Source organism: Manis javanica, chromosome 6 (genome assembly GCF_040802235.1).
Source record: "Manis javanica isolate MJ-LG chromosome 6, MJ_LKY, whole genome shotgun sequence".
Taxonomy (NCBI): domain Eukaryota; kingdom Metazoa; phylum Chordata; class Mammalia; order Pholidota; family Manidae; genus Manis; species Manis javanica.
Window position 1 is genome coordinate 113,328,724 of NC_133161.1, and position 21,081 is coordinate 113,349,804.

At 41.5% G+C, this 21,081-nt stretch overlaps 1 protein-coding gene across 8 annotated transcripts in view; it reads left to right on the plus strand.

The window, feature by feature from the left end:
* POGLUT3 (protein O-glucosyltransferase 3) overlaps window positions 1-21,081 on the plus strand; it is a 137,229-nt gene that overhangs the window by 43,761 nt on the left and 72,387 nt on the right. For all 8 annotated transcript variants that reach the window (XM_073239281.1, XM_073239278.1, XM_073239279.1 and 5 more), the window contains one exon: window positions 20,461-20,621. In XM_073239281.1, the coding sequence (XP_073095382.1) occupies window positions 20,555-20,621 (67 nt within the window). In that variant the 5' untranslated portion in view covers window positions 20,461-20,554. The remainder of the gene's footprint in view (window positions 1-20,460; window positions 20,622-21,081) is intronic.

Sequence of the window (21,081 nt, forward strand, 5' to 3'; positions counted from 1 at the left end):
TTGGGGTGTTTGGGTAAATAGATACAACTACATCTAAAGACAAAACGTAAGGTTTTCTGGATGAGATAATACCATATGAAAACATTATGTGCGTTTGGAATAACTGATCAGCAGAGTAATCATTCTAATGAAAACATTAAGTACAAGGATTCTAGGGGAAATATTCAAAGTGAAGCCCTTTGGAATATGATTCTGCAATAAGTTCTGATAAGGTGGAGTATTGGTTGTTTTTTTTTTCAGGTCAGTAGGTGAAGAAAAGTAGCTTAAAAACCCAGCCAACCATTGGAAGGCAGGTTTGCCAAAGGGGTCTTGCAAAAGGCAGCAACCATTTGGATAAGAGTTTCTTCAAGGGTTAACTCTTTTTGAACATGACTTGCAAACAGTAATCCAAAGCCATGAGCTGTAACTGATGTCCACATCAAACTTTCTTTGACTATGTCAATGAACCCTGCACTAGTGCACAATGATTGGCAAGTCATGGAGTTACCCTCGATGGGAACCTAGGGGCAGTACTTGGATGGTGGTGGCATTTAGGAGAAACCTCAGGGCATCACCTCAGCATTCTGTGTCCTGCAGCAAAGACTGAATAGCTATTTGAACTGTCTGTCTTTTCGTCTGGCTTGCATATTTGGTCAGTGTGTGTGGGTAGGGTAGAGGGAGAGGGATGTCATCTTGCAACATTAAGTTCCTTAAAGTTAAAGCTTCCAGAATGTTGGATTAGAGTTGGCTTCCTACATCTCTAAGTTTGCATGATACAGAGAGAGAATTGAGGCAATACGTAATTGTGGGTAAATAATTATAGTGAAGGCAATGTAGTCTTGTGACCTTTCTGCCTGGACCCAGAATGAAACCATGGGACTGCGGTGACATCACTCTCTTTCCACCTTGTGGAATTGCCTAGGCTACTCTGAGATCACTCTTCTTTCTGCATTTTTTCCTGGAAGGATATTGTCCTAAGAATTAGCATAAGTTACCTGAATACAAAAGAGGGAAAAAAAAGAAAAGATGCTCTGCATTCTTATCATGAAAATGAAGGAGAGATACACTAGATATGCATAAGTACAGTTTTGTGCTATTACCTGACTACATAACTAGCATTACAGAGAGTGTGGTCAGAATTTAGGATGTAACCATCATTGGAAAGAAACCATGAATAATACAATAAGCAAATCCAAGATATTGAGAACATATACTTTATCCAAGGAACAGAATTTACTGGCTCTAACCTACCTTAAAACTGTGCTTTAATAGCCTTACAAGAGACATTTATGTAAAATTCTGCACTCCAAGCAACTTCCCTACACTTGTGGATTCCTAACACTCAACCTGCATGAACTTAAGTTTCAGTGGAAAATGTATGAGCATCTCTATAAAGAGGAATAAGAGGGGAACAAAGGCTAAAAACTCTAGTTTTTAATTCTCTTGAATTCATTTTTTGGGTTGTTCAACAAATATTTAGTCACCACTTGCTGTGTGTTCAGAAAATCTGGCACTGTGCTTAGGGAGCTGACAGTCTAGTGGTGAGACTGCCATCAGGAAAAAAAGTGCAGACACAGACAAGTGCTGAGTAATTCAGGCTTTGGAAAATAATCTGGAAATAATTGAACTCACTCAACACACACACTCATGTTGGCTGGTGGGGCTCTGATGCTGGGTAGAAGCCTACTCTTTTGCTCACCCCTGTATAAACCACAGGCAAGCCTTCTCACATCCTATGGTTTTAATTCCTTTTACTGTAAAATGAGTGTAATAATAGCTTCCTCACTGGGAAGCTGTGGAGATTAAATGAGATAACGTATGTGGAAGCACCTCACGCAGCAGCTGTCCCAAAACATACACTTACCACTTAATTCCACACCCACTTTGCTCAGGGAGTGATGTGCTAGGGTCTAGTTGTTTTGTTTTAATCATGTGGTGGATCCAGAGTGAAGCAGCAGGAAAAAGAGCAAAGGAAGGGAAAGGGTAATTGACATGTGAGGACAATATGAAAGACTGGGCTTTTTGAGGCTGAAATATAGCAGTCCAAGGGCAACAGAGTTGGAATCTGTGAGATCTCAGACAGAGCACATATGGCTTTGTTACCCATGTTCTTAAGTATTAGGGTACACCTCTTAAAACATTAGCAAAAGCATGCTTAGAGTCATAAAATGTGGGAAAGTACCTTCAGGACCATTTAGTTCAAAGCCTTTATGTTATAGATGAAGAAATGCAGGTCCAGGGAGAAGTTTCCCAAATTCACATTCATTTGTTCACCAAGGGCTTGCTGAGCCCTACGCTAAGTCAGACATCATTCCAGAAAACAGGACTGGCAAGGTCCTTGCTCATATGGATTACATTTTAGTGGGGCCCAGGGAAAAAAAGTAAATAACTGAAGATGATTTTGTAAGATGATTAATGAGATTAAGAAATGTGAGCCGAGTAAATTGATAAAAAGTGAGTAAGTGGGAGAAAGGACCATTTCTAGGAGGGTCACAGAAGGCCTCTCTAAGGATGTAACATTTTAGCTAAGGCTGAAATGATACAAAGAAATAGCCATGTGACAAAATAGAGAAGAACATTCCAGGTGGAGGGAGCAGCAAGTGCAAAGCACAGTGGGAAGCAGATTGGTGGCTAGAGGAATGGAAGGGCAGGTGCTGAGTGGAGGGGAGACGTGTGACACAGGCAGGGGCCAGATACTGCACAGCCTTGAAGGCCATGGAGTTTGGAAATCTAAGCACAGCTGGGGTCCCCTGAAGTGAGAATGACTCAGTATAATTTGGTACATACAGAGGTGACATTGGGTGCTTTCCCAGGTGACTGGGCAAAAGGTACAAATGGATTTATAAAAGAGATAAGATAAGCCTTTGATGCCAGAATAAGCCCTGATGGCCACATGAGGACCTGGCACTTTAAGTCTGACCTCAGAGTCAGCACAGTCTTTCTACAGCACCTTCCTTAGGGTGACTAACTGGTAAGGGATCACTCACTGCGATCGGAACCACTGTGGGAATTACACTTCCTCAGTGTTAACTTAGAGTTCTTATTTTTCCCCTTGTGTTGTGACTTTCTGTTATGTGAGAATAAACATCCAGCAAGGTTATTCTGATCAAATGGAAAAATATAGAAAAGGTTGTCTTTTATGCTAGATTGGGCCACCTCAGTCACAATCATCCAAGGAGTTTAGATGGGCTTTATTTTCTGGCTCAAAAGCCAGTGGCATTATTCGCTGCTGCTCTCTGAGTTCTGAAGGCTGTTTTGTGCTTGTTGCTTGCTTGCTTTAGTTCGTCACTTTTCTTTATCTGAGCTTCCCTTCCTCCAGATTTCCTCTAAGGTTCAACTTTACTATTATCAAAAGATCTCATTTTTCAGTACACCTGCTTGCTTTTTCTAATCCCTGCCCCTCCCTGAGTCTCAGTCGTGGATCGAACCAAAGACCGGGCTCTGGTGTTAGGGTCACAGGCTCTCAAAAAACAGTCTAGTCAGAAGAGCAACAGGGAGAGGAGGGGCCAGACCGTGGGCTGTAAGGCTGCTGGTGCAGCCACTGGGCACAGGCTTTTGCTCTCTTCACCTCCTGCTGGCTGAGCACTTACAGTAGTGTCCTGAAGCTTTCCCCAGAGGATGAGTGATCGGAGTCTCACCTTTCTGGAGCAGGAAAACAAAAACGGCAACACTTCCCTGAGCTGGCTAGTTTCCTTGGGGCTTCAGGGTTTTGAAAAGGTCCTCGCTTGAGCAGATCGATCCAGCTCCCGTGATGACATTAACCTGACGTTCAAGCTCCGACTTGGGATGCAGGGCCCACCCCATGCACTCCGTGTGTGCTTTTCTGTGTGTTGTAGTTGCTGGGCAATGTGGGGAAAAAATGTGTTTGAATTTCTTTGTAGGAGGAAAACTTTTATGCTGCTGTGATCTCCTACAATTCGAGCAAGAAATCCACTTTTACAGGATTCAGTGTAATTGAACAGTTTGCTCTAGGCTTCACCGATGACTGAACCTGTAAGACCAGGACAGGGATGGGGGTTTGGGGGACTATTTGGCAAGCAGTGCTTGAAGCCAAGCGAGAGGGCTGAGAGCCGATCAGGATATTTAGCTGCCTTGGAGGCCGAGCAAGGTGTGTGGGAAGGTCAGCTGTGAAAGGAAAAGGCTGTGTGTACAGAAGCCAGGGAAACAAGTGGAGGGAAAAATGTGAATGAAGAGAAGACAAGAGAGGTAAGAACAGCAAAAAGAGGAATGGATGCCCTGGGCAAGAGGAGCTGATTAAGGGGAGCAATTTTGAGAGATAATTGAGAATTTTCTGACAAAAAAATTGAGGCTATAACTCCTGTTTTCTCGCCTAGGGGCCTTGTTTGCTTTCAAAATGTGTCTAATGCTCTCTTCCATCATATTTGGATTATCATCACCACCTTTTTTTTTTGAGAGGGCATCTGTCATATTTATTGATCAAATGGTTGTTAACAATAATAAAATTCAGTATAGGGGGTCAACGCTCAATGGACAATCATTAATCCATCTCAAGCCTAATTCTCGTCAGTCTCCAATCTTCTGAAGCATAACAAACAAGTTCTTACATGGTGAACGAATTCTTACAGAGTGAAAAAATTCTTACATGGTGAACAGTACAAGGGCATTCATCACAGAAACTTTCGGTTTTGATCATGCATTATGACCTATAAACAATCAGGTCAAATATGAATATTCGTTTGATTTTTGTACTTGATTTATATGTTGATCCCACATTTCTCCTATTATTATTATTATTTTTATTTTTAATAAAATGCTGAAGTGGTAGGTAGATGCAAGATAAAGGTAGAAAACATAGTTTAGTGCTGTAAGACAGCAAATGTAGATGATCAGATGATCAGGTGTGTGCCTATGGACCAAGTATTAATCCAGGCTAGACAAGGGCAGCAAGACATCCACGGATGCAGAAGATTTCTCTCAAAGCAGGGGGGGTGAGGTTCTGAGCCTCACCTCTGTTGATCCCCAAATTCTCACCTGATGGCCCCCCTGCGACTGTGCCTGTCTTAGGTTGTTCCTCCCTTGAGGAATCTTACCCGTCTCTGGCTAACCAGTCATCTTCTGGGGCCATACAGGGAAATGTAAAGTTGGTAAGTCAGAGAGAAGCCATATTGTTTGAAAAGGTTAGCTTTTTACTTCTTTGCAGATTTATGCCCTGTGGCTTCTATGCCCAGCACTTGTCTCGAGGTATCTTTACCACCTGGAGGAATTATGATACTCGGTAAATTCGATGTGAGGCACGAATTCTATTTAAGGGTTGTAATTAGGATGGAAGAAGAAAAGCTATAGATGTAGCATATGAAGGAAACATGGGAGGATTGATTATTTCTTTGACATATCTTCTTGTATAGTACCTTAAGTATGTATAGGTTTTAAACTACTAACTAATTTGCACACACATATTAACATAATAGGAATACGGTGACATAAACAAAGCAAATCTATAATTACCAGCCATCTCCAGTGAAGCCAAGAAAACCATTTAGGCACCCTAGGCATTTGTGAAAATTTATCTATGATATGATGGATATTGTCCAACTGTACTTGAACCATCAGACAAATTAAAGCAGCCCATTTCTGGGATCTGTTCACATCCCATATGTTCTTTTAACCATAGATAGTCTATAGTCATGAGATTTTGGAGTGCTACAACTTGCACCCCTCCCAACTCCTGGTTGAGTTCCAACAGTACAGATCCGGTCAAATTCGTTGTCTCACTGTATGCACATGCCAGCCTAGACATCTCCCTCCTCATTCCTATGGCAAGTCCAGGAGACGGTGGGCTAGATGCAGCCACAACCGCAGCATCGTCCGGATCCCTGTGGAGGCTTTTGATGATCATCCCCGGCACAAGTCCTCCAGAGAGTGCTGATGCCGGAAGCTCCTCCTCATATCGTATCTTAGTTCATTTTCTGGGTATCCAAGCTAGGCCTTGATCTTCTGCATAGAAACAAACAGACCCTTTGCCCACACTTTGACATGCCCTCTATACCACTGTGCAGAACTCACTGGAGGTCAGCACACAGTAACTGCTTTTTTTTTTTTTTTTTAATTAAGAGAAAGGAATATTATCAGAAAAAAGTACCTCCATAGCTGATCATCTGACACCCTTTAAGTGATCAACATTAAGGATATTTAAAGCACACGTTGATCTTTGATTTACCAATAGTTTTATCCTGTTAAGGAGTAATCCCCCTTTTCTTTCTTTCTTTCTTTTTTTTTTTTTTTTAATTTTTAATCTACACTTACATGAAGAATACTATGTTTACTATGCTCTCCCCTATATCAGGTTCCCCCTAACAACCACATTATGGTTACTGTCCATCAGCTTAGCAAAATGTTGTAGAATCCTTACTTGTCTCTCTGTGTTGTGCAGCCCACCCTCCCCTTTCTCCCTCCCCCCATGCATGCTAATCTTAATACCCCGCTTCTTCTTCCCCCACCTTATCCCTCCCTGCCCACCCATCCTCCCCAGTTCCTTTCCCTTTGGTACCTGTTAGTCCATTTTTGGGTTCTGTAATTCCACTGCTGTTTTGTTCCTTCAGTTTTTCCTTTGTTCTTATACTCCTCAGATGAGTGAAATCATTTGGTATTTCTCTTTCTCCGCTTGGCTTATTTCACTGAGCATAATACTCTCCAGCTCCATCCATGTTGCTGCAATTGGTTGGATTTTTCCACTTCTTATGACTGAGTAGTATTCCATTGTGTATATGTACCACATCTTCTTTATCCATTCATCTACCGATGGACATTTAGGTTGCTTCCAATTCTTGGCTATTGTAAATAGTGCTGCGATAAACATAGGGGTGCATCTGTCTTTCTCAAACTTGATTGCTGCATTCTTAGGGTAAATTCCTAGGAGTGGAATTCCTGGGTCAAATGGTAGGTCTGTTTTCAGCATTTTGATGAACCTCCAAACTGCTTTCCACAATGGTTGAACTAATTTACATTCCCACCAGCAGTGTAGGAGGGTTCCCCTTTCTCCACAGTCTCGCCAGCATTTGTTGTTTGTCTTTTGGATGGCAGCTATCCTTACTGGTGTGAAGTGATACCTCATTGTAGTTTTAATTTGCATTTCTCTGATAATTAGCGATGTGGAGCATCTTTTCATGTGTCTCTTGGCCATCTGTATTTCCTTTTTAGAGAACTGTCTGTTCAGTTCCTCTGCCCATTTTTTAATTGGGTTATTTGTTTTTTGTTTGTTGAGGCATGTGAACTCTTTGTATATTCTGGACGTCAAGCCTTTATCGGATCGGTCATTTTCACATATATTCTCCCATACTGTAGGGTTCCTTTTTGTTCTATTGATGGTGTCTTTCGCTGTACAGAAGCTTTTCAGCTTAATGTAGTCCCACTTGCTCATTTTTGCTGTTGTTTTCCTTGCCCGGGGAGATATATTCAAGAAGAGGTCACTCATCTTTATGTCTAAGAGTTTTTTGCCTATGTTTTTTTCCAAGAGTTTAATGGTTTCATGACTTACATTCAGGTCTTTGATCCATTTTGAGTTTACCTTTGTATATGGGGTTAGACAATGGTCCAGTTTCATTCTCCTACATGTAGCTGTCCAGTTTTGCCAACACCATCTGCTGAAGAGACTGTCATTTTGCCATTGTATATCCATGGCTCCTTTATCAAATATTAATTGACCATATTTGTTTTGGTTAATGTCTGGAGTCTCTCATCTGTTCCACTGGTCTGTGGCTCTGTTCTTGTGCCAGTACCAAATTGTCTTGATTACTATGGCTTTGTAGTAGAGCTTGAAGTTGGGGAGTGAGATCCCCCCTTTATTATTCTTTTTCAGGATTGCTTTGGCTATTTGGGGTCTTTGGTGTTTCCATATGAATTTTTGAATTATTTGTTCCAATTCATTGAAGAATGTTGCTGGTAATTTGATAGGGATTGCATCAAATCTGTATATTGCTTTGGGCAGGATGGCCATTTTGATGATATTAATTCTTCCTAGCCATGAGCATGGGATGAGTTTGCATTTATTAGTGTCCCCTTTAATTTCTCTTAAGAGTGACTTGTAGTTTTCAGAGTGTAAGTCTTTCACTTCTTAGGTTAGGTTTATTCTTAGGTATTTTATTCTTTTTGATGCAATGGTGAATGGAATTGTTTTCCTGATTTCTCTTTCTATTGGTTCATTGTTAGTGTATAGGAAAGCTACAGATTTCTGTGTGTTAATTTTGTATCCTGCAACTTTGCTGTATTCCGATATCAGTTTTAGTAGTTTTGGAGTGGAGTCTTTAGGGTTTTTTATGTACAGTATCATATCATCTGCAAATAGTGACAGTTTAACTTCTTTACCAATCTGGATTCCTTGTATTTCTTTGTTTTGTCTGATTGCCGTGGCTAGGACCTCCAGTACTATGTTAAATAACAGTGGGGAGAGTGGGCATCCCTGTCTGGTTCCCGATCTCAGAGGAAATGCTTTCAGCTTCTCGCTGTTCAGTATAATGCTGGCTGTGGGTTTATCATATATAGCTTTTATTATGTTGAGGTACTTGTCCTCTATTCCCATTTTGCTGAGAGTTTTTATCATGAATGGATGTTGAATTTTGTCAAATGCTTTTTCAGCATCTATGGAGATGATCATGTGGTTTTTGTCTTTCTTTTTGTTGATGTGGTGGATGATGTTGATGGATTTTCGAATGTTGTACCATCCTTGCATCCCTGGGATGAATCCCACTTGGTCATGGTGTATGATCCTTTTGATATACTGTTGAATTCTGTTTGCTAATATTTTATTGAGTATTTTTGCATCTACATTCATCAGGGATATTGGTCTGTAATTTTCTTTTTTGGTGGGGTCTTTGCCTGGTTTTGGTATTAGGGTGATGTTGGCTTCATAGAATGAGTTTGGGAGTATTCCCTCTTCTTCTATTTTTTGAAACACTTTAAGGAGAATGGGTATTATGTCTTCTCTGTGTGTCTGATAAAACTCCGAGGTAAATCTGTCCGGCCCCAGGGTTTTGTTCTTGGGTAGGTTTTTTGATTACCGTTTCAATTTCTTTGCTCGTAATTGGTTTGTTTAACTTTTGTGTTTCTTCCTTGGTCAGTCTTGGGAGGTTGTATTTTTCTAGGAAGTTGTCCATTTCTTCTAGGTTTTCCAGCTTGTTGGCATATAGATTTTCATAGTAGTCTTTAATAATTCTTTGTATTTCTGTGGAGTCTGTCGTGATTTTTCCATTCTCATTTCTGATTCTGTTGATTTGTGTTGATTCTCTTTTTTTCTTAATAAGCTTGGCTAGAGGCTTATCTATTTTGTTTATTCTCTCAAAGAACCAGCTCTTGGTTTCATTGATTTTTGCTATTGTTTTATTCTTCTCAATTTTGTTTATTTCTTCTCTGATCTTTATTATGTCCCTCCTTCTGCTGACTTTAGACCTTATTTGTTCTTCTTTTTCCAGTTTCGATAATTGTGATGTTAGACTATTCATTTAGGATTGTTCTTCCTTCTTCAAGTGTGCCTGGATTGCTATATACTTTCCTCCTAAGACGCTTTCGCTGCGTCCCACAGAAGTTGGGGCTTAGTGTTGTTGTTGTCATTTGTTTCTATATATTCCTTGATCTCTATTTTGATTTGTTCATTGATCCATTGATTATTTAGTAGCATGTTGTTAAGCCTCCATGTGTTTGTGAGCCTTTTTGTTTTCTTTGTAGAATTTATTTCTAGTTTTATACCTTTGTGGTCTGAAAAATTGGTTGGTAGAATTTCAATATTTTGGAATTTTCTGAGGCTCTTTTGTGAGCTATTATGTGGTCTATTCTGGAGAATGTTCCATGTGCACTTGAGAAGAATGTATATCCTGTTGCTTTTGGATGTAGAGTTCTATAGATGTCTATTAGGTCCATCTGTTCTAGTGTTGTTGTTCAGTGCCTGTGTGTCCTTACTTATTTTCTGCCCGGTGGATCTATCCTTTGGGGTGAGTGGTGTGTTGAAGTCTCCTAGAATGAATGCATTGCAATCTATTTCCCTCTTTAGTTCTGTTAGTATTTGCTTCACATATGCTGGTGCTCCTGTATTGGGTGCATATATATTTAGAATGGTTATATCCTCTTGTTGGACTGAGCCCTTTATCATTATGTAGTGTCCTTCTTTATCTCTTGTTACTTTCTTTGTTTTGAAGTCTATTTTGTCTGATATTAGTACTGCAACCCCTGCTTTCTTCTCACTGTTGTTTGCCTGAAATATGTTTTTCCATCCCTTGGCTTTTAGTCGGTGCTTGTCTTTGGGTTTGAAGTGAGTTTCTTGTAAGCAGCATATAGATGGGTCTTGCTTTTTTATCCATTCTATTACTCTGTGTCTTTTGATTGGTGCATTAAGTCCATTTACATTTAGGGTGACTATTGAGAGATATGTACTTATTGCCATTGCAGGCTTTAGATTTATGGTTACGAAAGGCTCAAAGTTAGCCTCTTTAGTATCTTACTGCCTCACTTAGCTCACTTATTGAGCTGTTATATACACTGTCTGGAGATTCTTTTCTTCTCTCCCTTCTTATTCCTCCTCTTCCTTTCTTCATATGTTGTGTGTTTTGTTCTCTGATCTTTTAAGAGTGCTCCCATCTAGAGCAGTCCCTGTAGGATGCCCTGTAGAGGTGGTTTGTGGGAAGCAAAATCCCTCAGCTTTTGCTTGTCTGTGAATTGTTTAATCCCGCCATCATATTTAAATGATAGTCTTGCTGGATACAGTATCCTTGCTTCAAGGCCCTTCTGTTTCATTTCATTAAGTATATCATGCCATTCTCTTCTGGCTTGTAGGGTTTCTGTCGAGAAGTCTGATGTTAGCCTGATGGGTTTTCCTTTATAGTGACCTTTTTCTCTCTAGCTGCCTTTAATACTCTTTCCTTGTCCTTGATCCTTGCCATTTTAATTACTATGTGTCTTGGTGTTGTCCTCCTTGGATCCTTTCTGTTGGGGGTTCTGTGTAATTCCATGGTCTGTTCGATTATTTCCTCCCCCAGTTTGGGGAAGTTTTCAGCAATTTTTTCTTTAAGGAGACTTTCTATCCCTTTTCCTCTTTCTTCTTCTTCTGGTACCCCTATAATACGAATATTATTCCTTTTGGATTGGTCACATAGTTCTCTTAGTGTTGTTTCATTCCTGGAGATCCTTTTATCTCTCTCTATGTCAGCTTCTATACGTTCCTGCTCTCTGGCTTCTATTCCTTCAATGGCCTCTTGCATCTTATCCATTGTGCTTATAAATCCTTCCAGGGATTGTTTTACTTCTGTGATCTCCTTCCTGACATCTGTGATCTCTCTCCGGACTTCATCCCACTGCTCTTGCATTTTTCTCTGCATCTCATCCCATTGCTCTTGCATTTTTCTCTGCATCTCTGTCAGCATGTTCATGATTTTTATTTTGAATTCTTTTTCAGGAGGTCTGGTTAGGTCTGTCTCCTTTTCAGGTGTTGTCTCTCTGATCTTTGTCTGCCTGTAGTTTTGCCTTTTCATGGTGGTAGAGATAGTTTGCAGAGCTGGTACGAGTGACCGCTGGAAGAGCTTCCCTTCTTGTTGGTTTGTGGCCTTCCTCTCCTGGGAGAATAGCCACCTCTAGTGGCTTATGCTTGTCAGCTGTGCGCAGACAGGGCTTCTGCTACCTGCCCGTTTGCTATGGAGTTTATCTCCGCTGTTGCTGTGGGCGTGGCCTGGCTGGGGCTGTTCCTCCAAAGTGGTGGAGCCCCGTTGGAGGGGGAGCGGCCGGCAGGCTATTTTTCTCCGTAATGGGCCTCTGTGCTCCCTGTTGACTAGGGGGTTAGAGTGCCCAGAGATCCCCAGATTCCCTGCCTCTGGTCTAAGTGTCCTGTCCTGCCCCTTTAAGACTTCCAAAAAGCATGCTCCAAACCAAAACAATAACAGCAACAATGAGAGAGGGAACAGAAAAAAAAAAGGGAAAAGGAAAAAACACGTGATTTTTTTTTTGTGTGTTTTTCCTCAGGCGCCGGTCCCAGGCACCCGCTCACCGGTCCTGCTGCTCTGCCTCCTTAGCAGCGGGGTCCCTGTCCCTCTAAGGCTTCCAAAAAGCTCTCGCCAAAAAGAGAGAGAAAAAAAAGGGGGAAAACGCGCGATTTCCTCTGTCCTCAGGCACTTGTCTCAGGCACCCGCCCACTGGTCCCACAGGGAAAAACACGAGATATTCTTTGTCCTCAGGTGCCGATCCCAGGCACCCGCTCACCAGTCCTGCTGCTTTGCCTCCCTAGCACCAGGGTCCCTGTCCCTTTAAGGCTTCCAAAAAGCACTTGCCAAAAAGAGAAAAAAAAAGGGGGAAAACGCGCGATTTTCTCCGTCCTCAGGCGCCCGTCTCAGGCACCCGCCCTCCGGTCCCGCAGGGAAATACACGGGATAGTCTTTGTCCTCAGTCGCCGGTCCCAGGCACCTGCTCACCAGTCCCGCTGCCCTGCCTCCCTAGCACCGGGGTCCCTGTCCCTTTAAGGTTTCCAAAAAGCACTCGCCAAAAAGAGAAAAAAAAAAGGGGAACGCGTGCGATTTACTCCGTCCTCAGGCGCCGGTCTCAGGCACCCGCCCACCGGTCCCGTAGGGAAAAACACGTGGTAATCTTTGTCCTCAGGCGCCGGTCCCAGGCACCGCTCACCGGTCCCGCCACCCTGCCTCCCTAGCAACGGGCTCCCTGTCCCTTTAAGACTTCCAAAAAGCACTCGGCAAAAAAAAAAAAAAAAACCGCTCCGGTTTCTTTCCACCGGCCAGGAGCTGGGGGGAGGGTCGCTCGGGTCCCGCTGGGTTCGGGCTTGTACCTTACCCCCTTCGCAAGGTGCTGGTTTCTTGCATGTGTGGATGTGGTGTGGATGTTGTCCTGTGTCCTCTGGTCTCTATTTTAGGCAGAGTTTTGTTTGTTATATTTTCATAGCTCTATGTGTTTTTGGGAGGAGATTTCCACTGCTCTACTCACGCCGCCATCTTGGCTCCTCTGGTCACCACCTTTTTAATTGACAAAAGTCACTTTGAATTTGTATCAATTGCATTGTTTCTTAATGTGCTTAACAGAGGCAGTGGGATAGAAGGTTAGGAAGGCCTGGGCTTGAGAACTAAGGCAGGAGTTAGCAGCCCAGTCCAAGCCCCAGGCCGCCAAGCTCAACACCATCTCTGTGCATGAAGACTGCAGTACCCGCGCAGCTCTGTGAACATCAGCCATAATGGCAGCCGGATCCTGGGACACAGGGGAGCTTGAAGCATACCATCTGCTGTTATGTTTTATGATTATTTCACCTAAGAGAGGGAGCTTGACCAGACTAGGTTTTAAGGTCTTTTTCGGCTTTATAAAATTTCTCAATGATTTAATTCTGATGTAGGAATGACTTTTGACTGTACATTTTAGACCAGATGATATCTTCAGGATAATCTCACCTGTGTTTATGCTTTTAAATTATGCGTAATAAGCTATCTCAAAGGCTTAGAGGCTTAGAATGCTCACAGTTCTGTGGGGCTGGGCTTGGCGGGCTGGGGCTCCTGGTCGCACCTGGACGGCTCCTTTGGCTGCAGGAGTCTGGGAGCTCACCGGCATCTGCATGTTCTGAGATGGCTGCACGCACGGGTTTGGCTGTCAGTGACAGCTCTCCTGGGGGCCCCACTCTGTGTGCGATCTCATCCTCAAGGAGGCCTCAGCTTCTCTGCAGAGGAGAATCGAGATTCCAAGAGGGAGAGAGGCAGAAGCTGCAAGCCTCACCGAGGCCTGGGCCCGGAAGTCTCACTGTTGCACTCTCAGCTGGGCTAAGCGGACACAAGGCCAGCCCAGATTCAAGGCAGAGGTGCGGCTGGAACCTGCCCCACCGTCTAGTGGCAACTCAAGAACAGGCCAGGGTTTGATTCACAGGGAGCCGACAGTGGGGTCTAAGAATGGCAGATAAAGAGACAACTATCATTTACTGAGCCCATTCTAAATGGTTAGTACGTGATTAATTTGTTGTGAAAATAAAGATGAAGGCAAAAGCCTGCTCAGAAACAAAGGTGGACAAAAAGAAGTGAAGAGCAAAAGCCACCAAGGGCACAGCTGGCAAAGACAGAGGAAAGGGGAGACGGGATTCCCTGCTCAAGGATGGAAAATGAAGAGAAAACAACTCCGGAGGAGGAATCTTGGAGGACAGACTCGTTTAGCAGGTATTAGAATGGAAAGAAGGCAGCTCACGGCAGACTAAGATTCCTGTGAGTGAAGAAAGAGCAGTTTGACTTGGAGCAGAGGGCTGGGACTACACTGAGCAAGAAAAGACCTGATTTAGTTTAGTCAAGTTAATCAGCCTGCGGGTAGAACAAATTACAAGCGTAGACAACCTGTGATAGGTTGAGTCAAGCTGGACTAATGAAGCAACCAAGCTGTGCAGCTGTAATTTATCTATACACATGCCATTCGTGACCCTGGGGTTCTGCTCACTGACATAAAGTGGATTGGATACTCTAAACGGTGGGCTGAGCATGTGACGGCCCAACAGAGATGAGGACGAGCCCTGTCACAGCAGCTTGGCGCAGTTCCACTTGCAGGCAAATGTTCTCTCTCTCAGACTGAGGCCAGCTGGGACTTAAAATACTGTCCTTTTAAGTTTCACATATCAGGGCAACTCTACTTTATGTTCAGATTTTTTTCCTTTTTGCTAGTGCTGAGCTAATTTGGTATTCTATTTTTTTAAGTAAATGGATGAGCCTAAACCACTGGTTTTACATTGTTGTGCTCCCTTTAGTACAGGAAGCTCAGTCAACCAGGGCAAGTATACAGGCTTTTTATTTTATAGGGTATAGGATTCATGAGTATAGAAGATTACAGAGGTGAGGCACCCAAGAGTTTAGACTTTTATGTCATTCATAGTTTCCCTTCCTGGGTTATCCTGACATCAAAGGCCAGAACTATTTTACTTCCTTAGTAACTGGTAAACACAATGGTATTTTTACTACCTTACTCTTAAACATTCTGGCTTTTAGCTGTACATGCCACTTTCCTGACAACCTTGGGATATTTCTGCTTTAAAAGCCACTGAAATTCTTTAAAATCTTGCCCTTTTATATATTAGCATGTTAACTACTGTATGCATTTCATTTCTCTCTGTTTTGGGGAATAAATTAGCATAAGCACATCTACAGATTAATTATGTTATACCCACTCTAGCCCTAGTCAAAATGAGGTTTCTATGGCCCAACATTCAAAATTTAATCAGAATGGAGGTCAGAAATCTGGGGGCAATACTTAGTGCAAATCAGAAAAATAATGAGTTCATATTTTAATTAAATATACCTCATTCCAGTAAAAATTCTGAGACATTAATTCATAAAATATATGTAGCTGGGGCGGGGGTAGGGGGGTGGAGGGGGACCGGAAAGGGGTTCCCGTCCGAGCAAGTTCCCCATCAATGAATCAAAGGAGGACAAGGGGAAGGGCAGGTTGGGAGAAAGGGTTTTTATTGCTCACAGCTAGCGAGCCTCAGCTCTGTCGCTCCCCTGCCGCTGAGCACATGCTTGCTTTCCCTGCCCACCCCTTCGGGTGAAACTCCATGGACACGTCCCTGACCGATCACACACCAGGAATGGAGGGGAGGAGAGAATGGCTGTTGATATGCAAATAGGGTGGGAAATTCTGGGTGTAAACTTCCATTGACCCCACAGTGTACAATTGCCAAAAGACAAAATGTGATTAGCAGACATATGGGAAAGTGTTCAAATCACACTATTTATCAAAGAAATGCAGCATATTTTAAAGCAAGGAAATAAAAATTCTTAAAAGAAAAATAGCCACCCACAGTTATAAGCATGGTACCTTGAAAGTATGAAGTTGAGAAAATAAAAATGCTGAAAATTATGTTATCTAGTCTTCCAAGGATGCCTAAGAGTAGTCTTATATGTTGCTGGCATGAATAATATTGCTACAGTCATTTTGAGAAGGATTTTGATAGTATGCATAAAGAATCACAAAACTGTTTTGACTGTATGACCCACCCAATAATTCTACTTCAGTGTCTGTCACAGGCACTGTAAAAATTGAAAATGCACACTGATGTTTATTACAGTAGTATTTGTAAGGAAAAATCACAGTGTTCTGCACCAGAGGACTAGTAAATAAATTATGGAAATTATACTAGCTTAAATATTATCCAAATACTTAATGATTGCTCCAAAGATGAGAAATATTAAAGAGACTTTATGTACAATTTTTTTTTAAAGATTATATATGGGCTACCTCTAGGAATGGCATGTTCTGTGCACCTATGTAAATAAGAAATTGGGGAATCTTCCTGATGTATCTCTGTCCCTGACCCTCCGAAGTCACTACTTCATTACTCCGTGGACACTTGAGCATCAGTTTTACCCACTGAGTAGCTCTGAACACTACTTTTCCTACGTTTACCACCATCATCCTGGTCCAAGCAAACACCTCTATCCTAGACCTTACCACTATCCTGACTACTCTCCTGTTCTCCACTGGACTCCTCTCCACCTGTAGCTAGGATGACTTTTTTTTAATTGAGGTATATATTACGTATGCATTATATTAATTTCAGGTGTACAACCTAATGATTTGATATTTGTAGATATTGCAGAATGATCCAAACAATATGTCTAATTTATCATCTGTCACCATACATAGTTACAAAACATTTTTTCTTGTGATGAGAACTTTTAAGATCTACTCTCTTAGCAACTTTCAAATATGCAGTACAGTATTATTAATGGTAATCATCATGCTGTACATTACATCCCCATGACTTAAATATTTTATAACTGGGAGTTTGTACCTTTTGATCCTCTTCACCAATTTCTTCTACCCTCCTCCCCAGCCCCCCACCTCTGGTAGCCACAAATCTGTTCTATGTGTCTAGGAGCTTAGCTTGTTGTTTTTCAAATTCCACATGTAAATGAGATCAGATGGTATTTGTCTCTCTCTGCTTGACTTATTTCATTAGCATAAGGCCCTCAGGGTCCATTCATGTTGTCACAAAGGGCAAGATTTCATTCTTTTTAAGGCTGAGTAATATTCCATTGCATATATATACCACATCTTCTTTATCCATTCATCTATTAATGGACACTTAGGCTGTTTCTTCATCTTGAAAACATTGTAAATAATGGTGCAATGAAAATAAGGGTGTATGTATCTTTTTGAAGTAATGTTTTCATTTTCTTCATATAAATACCCAGAAGTGGAAAAGGTAGATCATATGGTAGTTTTACTTTTAGTTTTTTGAGGAATTTCCATACTGTGTGCAACAGTGGCTGCACCAATTTACATTCCCACCAACAGTGCACAAGGGTCCCTTTCTCCACATCCTTGCCAATACTTGTGATTTCTTGCCCTTGATAATATCCATTCCAAGAGGGGTGAGGTGATAATGTCATTCTGGTTTTGATTTGCATTTCCAAAGTAATTAGTGATGTTGAGCATCTTTTCATATACCTGTTGGCCATCTGTGTATCTTTCAAAAAATGTGTATTCAGATCCTCTGCCCATTTTTTAATCAGGTGGTCTGTTTTTTGCTGTTGAGTTGTATGAATTTTTTATATATTTTGGTATTTACCCCCTTGTCAGATATATGATTTGCAAATACTTTCTCCCATTCAGTATGTTGCTTTTTCATTTTGTGGAGGATTTCCTTTGCTGTGCAGGGCTTTTCAGTTTAGGATGATCTTTTGATAATACAAATCAGACGCGTTGTGCACCTGCCAAACCATCAGTACCTTCTCAGGGCTCTAGGACTAAGTGCCAAAGTGTTTAACCCACCCCCAGAGACAGCACAATCTCGCAGCCGTCCCCTCCAGTCAGCCTTCCTCCCCACCTCCACACTCCAGCCGGGTGGGCCTCAGTTGAGTTCCTTGCTTCTTTCCTTGGGGGCACTTGCACTACAGTTACTGCTCCTCTGCCTGGAAAGCTGTCTCCCAGAACAGCCTTTGGAAGCTGTTCCCACATCCTTCATCCATTAACTTTCAGGCCATATGTTGTCTCCTCAAGGAAATCTTTACTGCTGCCTCAGACCAGGTCTCTTTGTTTTATATTCTCATAGCACTTGTTTAATTTTTTATTGCTTCCCCTCACTCCTACCAGCAGAATGTAAATACTGTGAGGGAAAGAACTTGACTTGTTCATTGCTGTTTACCCAAAGTTCATCTGTGTACTGAATGAATAAATCATATTACCACTCTTTGTTAACTCCATCTGTGTTATTACTGGCCTCCTATCTATCTGTGTCTCCCATTAGACAGTAAGCTCTCTAGGGTAAGACCCATATCTGTTCTGCTCACCATTGTATTCCTGCATTTGTACCATAGGCAGCCCTCCACAGATGTACACTGAATAAATTTTATTACAATCCTGTGAAAAATGCAAAGGAAAAAAATCACATGAAAAGGGCAATAGTGATTGTGTTTAGGATTGTGAAAACATGAATTTTTTTATCCACAAGAAAAATTATAATGGGAAAAATGACAATAAAATGAAACTTCACAATTAAAAAGAAAAAAATAGGTCCACATATTGTACTTATTGAATAAACAGAATAAAAGAGTTAAAAATAGAAATGGTACCTCTATATATTCTATCCTAAGGTATGAGGTGTTTTGATTTTTTTCCCTAGGGTATCCAATGGGTGCTTCATTTTTGCATAGTTATATGCATAGATAAAATGGTGTATTTTGTTTTTCCTGTTTCATACTATGCCACATGCATTTCCACAGAGTGCTACATTGCCTGCATAATTATTTCTAGCAGCTGCATACTGTTCAGTTAAATTAATGTACTTGGTGAGTGGGGAGGATGTTCCCTTAACATATATTTCCCAGACTAGAATTGAAATTGTATGAGTATTCACAGAGAGGTACAGACTTCTGAATTTATTGTCCTGGATTTAGAAAAGAAACCAGTGGTGGTGGATATGAGCACATGAGGTGAAATTAAGTGAAGTGTGATTATTTTAAAGGAGAGTCAATGTTACATTGAGACTTTAGAAAGAAAATGAAGTAAAAATAAAATAATTTTTACTAGAGAGTCCCTAAGTCAGGTAGCTTCCTCTGAAATGAGACGGGTGTATTGAGAAGTGGAGAGCTCTGAGGAAGTGGAGGTCTTGTACAAATGTGGGACATTAATAAGGTGTTAGTAAGCGGGAGGCAGCCAGTGCTACGAGAAGCAGGTCCCTGTGGGCTCTTAGTCTGTTAGTAAGGAAGGCAGCAACAGAGACAGGAGTGCCCAGGTGGAGAGGCGGCACTGGCAGAAGGAGGCACTGGTGCGAACTGTGTGGGCTGTCCCTGATGATGGCTGCCTACAGCTTTTCAAAGCGCAAGTCTGGGCAGAATGGCTGCTGGCTTCCTTCTCAATTATTTTCCAAAATTCTAGTATCATAGCCCCAAGCAGGAGCCCTAGTGGCAGCAGGCTCAGTTCATTGCATTTAACCCCAAATTTGCCACTCTGCAGCGGTCTTACCACCTTCTTAGTGATACGAAGTCCCTTACATGTGTGCTTCACATGAGAACCCTTGGAAAAGGGCAGCTGCCATTTCCTTCCAAAACAGCAGAATTTCCCAAGCTTGGAAACCAGCAAGCCTGACTTTTTCATCCGTGCTACGCGAAACTGACCACTTTATGATTTTATCATCATGTTCTTCACACTCCCCTTTCTGCTCTTTTTGTCTTAGTCCAGGGCTGTTGCCCTCTGGATTGAGTACCTTTCATTTCCAAACAGTTCTAAGGTCTCCTTATAATAGAGCAAAATGAACTGTCTTTCAAAAAAACAATTACAACCAATGATTTAATGAAAGACATAGAGCAGCACTTTCATTTGAAAGAGGACCAAGTAGGAAAGGGCATGGAAGAGGGAGAAAGAGGAAATGATAGAATCTCAGCCTGGTATTCTGAAGGTGTGGGGCAGACACATTTGTGTTATGGATGGCTATATCCATCTCAAATCACATTGTCCTTACCACTAATCATTAGTCATGTGCTCATTCGTGGGCTTTTGTGTTTAAAGAATTCCACTATCTTAAGACCATTACATTCAACAATTTATTTTCTGCATGCAAGCTTCCATCTTTGACCACTGAATGGGCGAGTAAAAGATACTGTCTGTTACATTCACTGTCCACTCCCCATTGCCTCCATCGCGACTGGTACATGGACATTGCTCAGTAAACATTTAATTGATCAATGAATGAGTAATCAGAACTAGAATATTCTTGTTTCTCCATATCATTAAAACATGTATTATTCAACTGCATTATTAGTTCAGGTTTGCTCATCCCAGGTTGTCCTCACCGACTTATTTTAACTACTAGCAAAACTTTTAGATTGTCATCATATTTGAAAGAATACAGCTAAAATACATACACAGTGGTGAAAAGGACCTTCTAACTAGAGCTTATATTTTCCCCTAAACTTACAGTTTATACAGGTCCTTCACTAGGTAGAATTTAGCCCATCACGTGACTTTGCACTTGATGCAAAGACATTTAAAGGGTACATTGATATTTCTGTTTTATTTCAGCAAACTCCAGAAGACAAAGAGGGATATCAGATGGCTTCAAGGAGTGACTGGTGAATGGTTTGAAGAAATTCAAAGAAAAAAGTTTTGCAATGAAATGGATGTTAGCCAAATGTTAAAGCAACCACTTACATACAGGCTAAGGAAAGGGATGGCAGAGAATGGTGAGAAAAAATTTAGATTTGAATTTTCTTTTCTTACAGCATAGCAGAGTAGATAATGGCTCAGTGGATCTGTAATTTAACCTATCTATGTTTAGGACTCTGTTGAAATCAAAAGGTACCAAAGGTTCATAACACAACACACAATTAAAAGAGTGAACTGAAAATATACCCTAATGTCTTGAGAGTATGTTTTTAGAATCAGGCAAGAGAGCATAGTGGTTAAGAACACAGATATCAATATCAGAACAGGCCTGGATTCAAATCTCTCTGTCTTTCTCCATATCCTCTGTTCTATCAGAATCCATGTGACTGTGTTCAAGTTCCTTTTTCTCTGTAAGCCTCAATTTTCTCATCTTTAAATGGACATGGTAATATCTACCTTATCAGGTGGTTGTGAGAATTAAATAAAATTACATGCATAAAGTACTGAGCTAGAACACAATAAGCTCCTAAATAAATG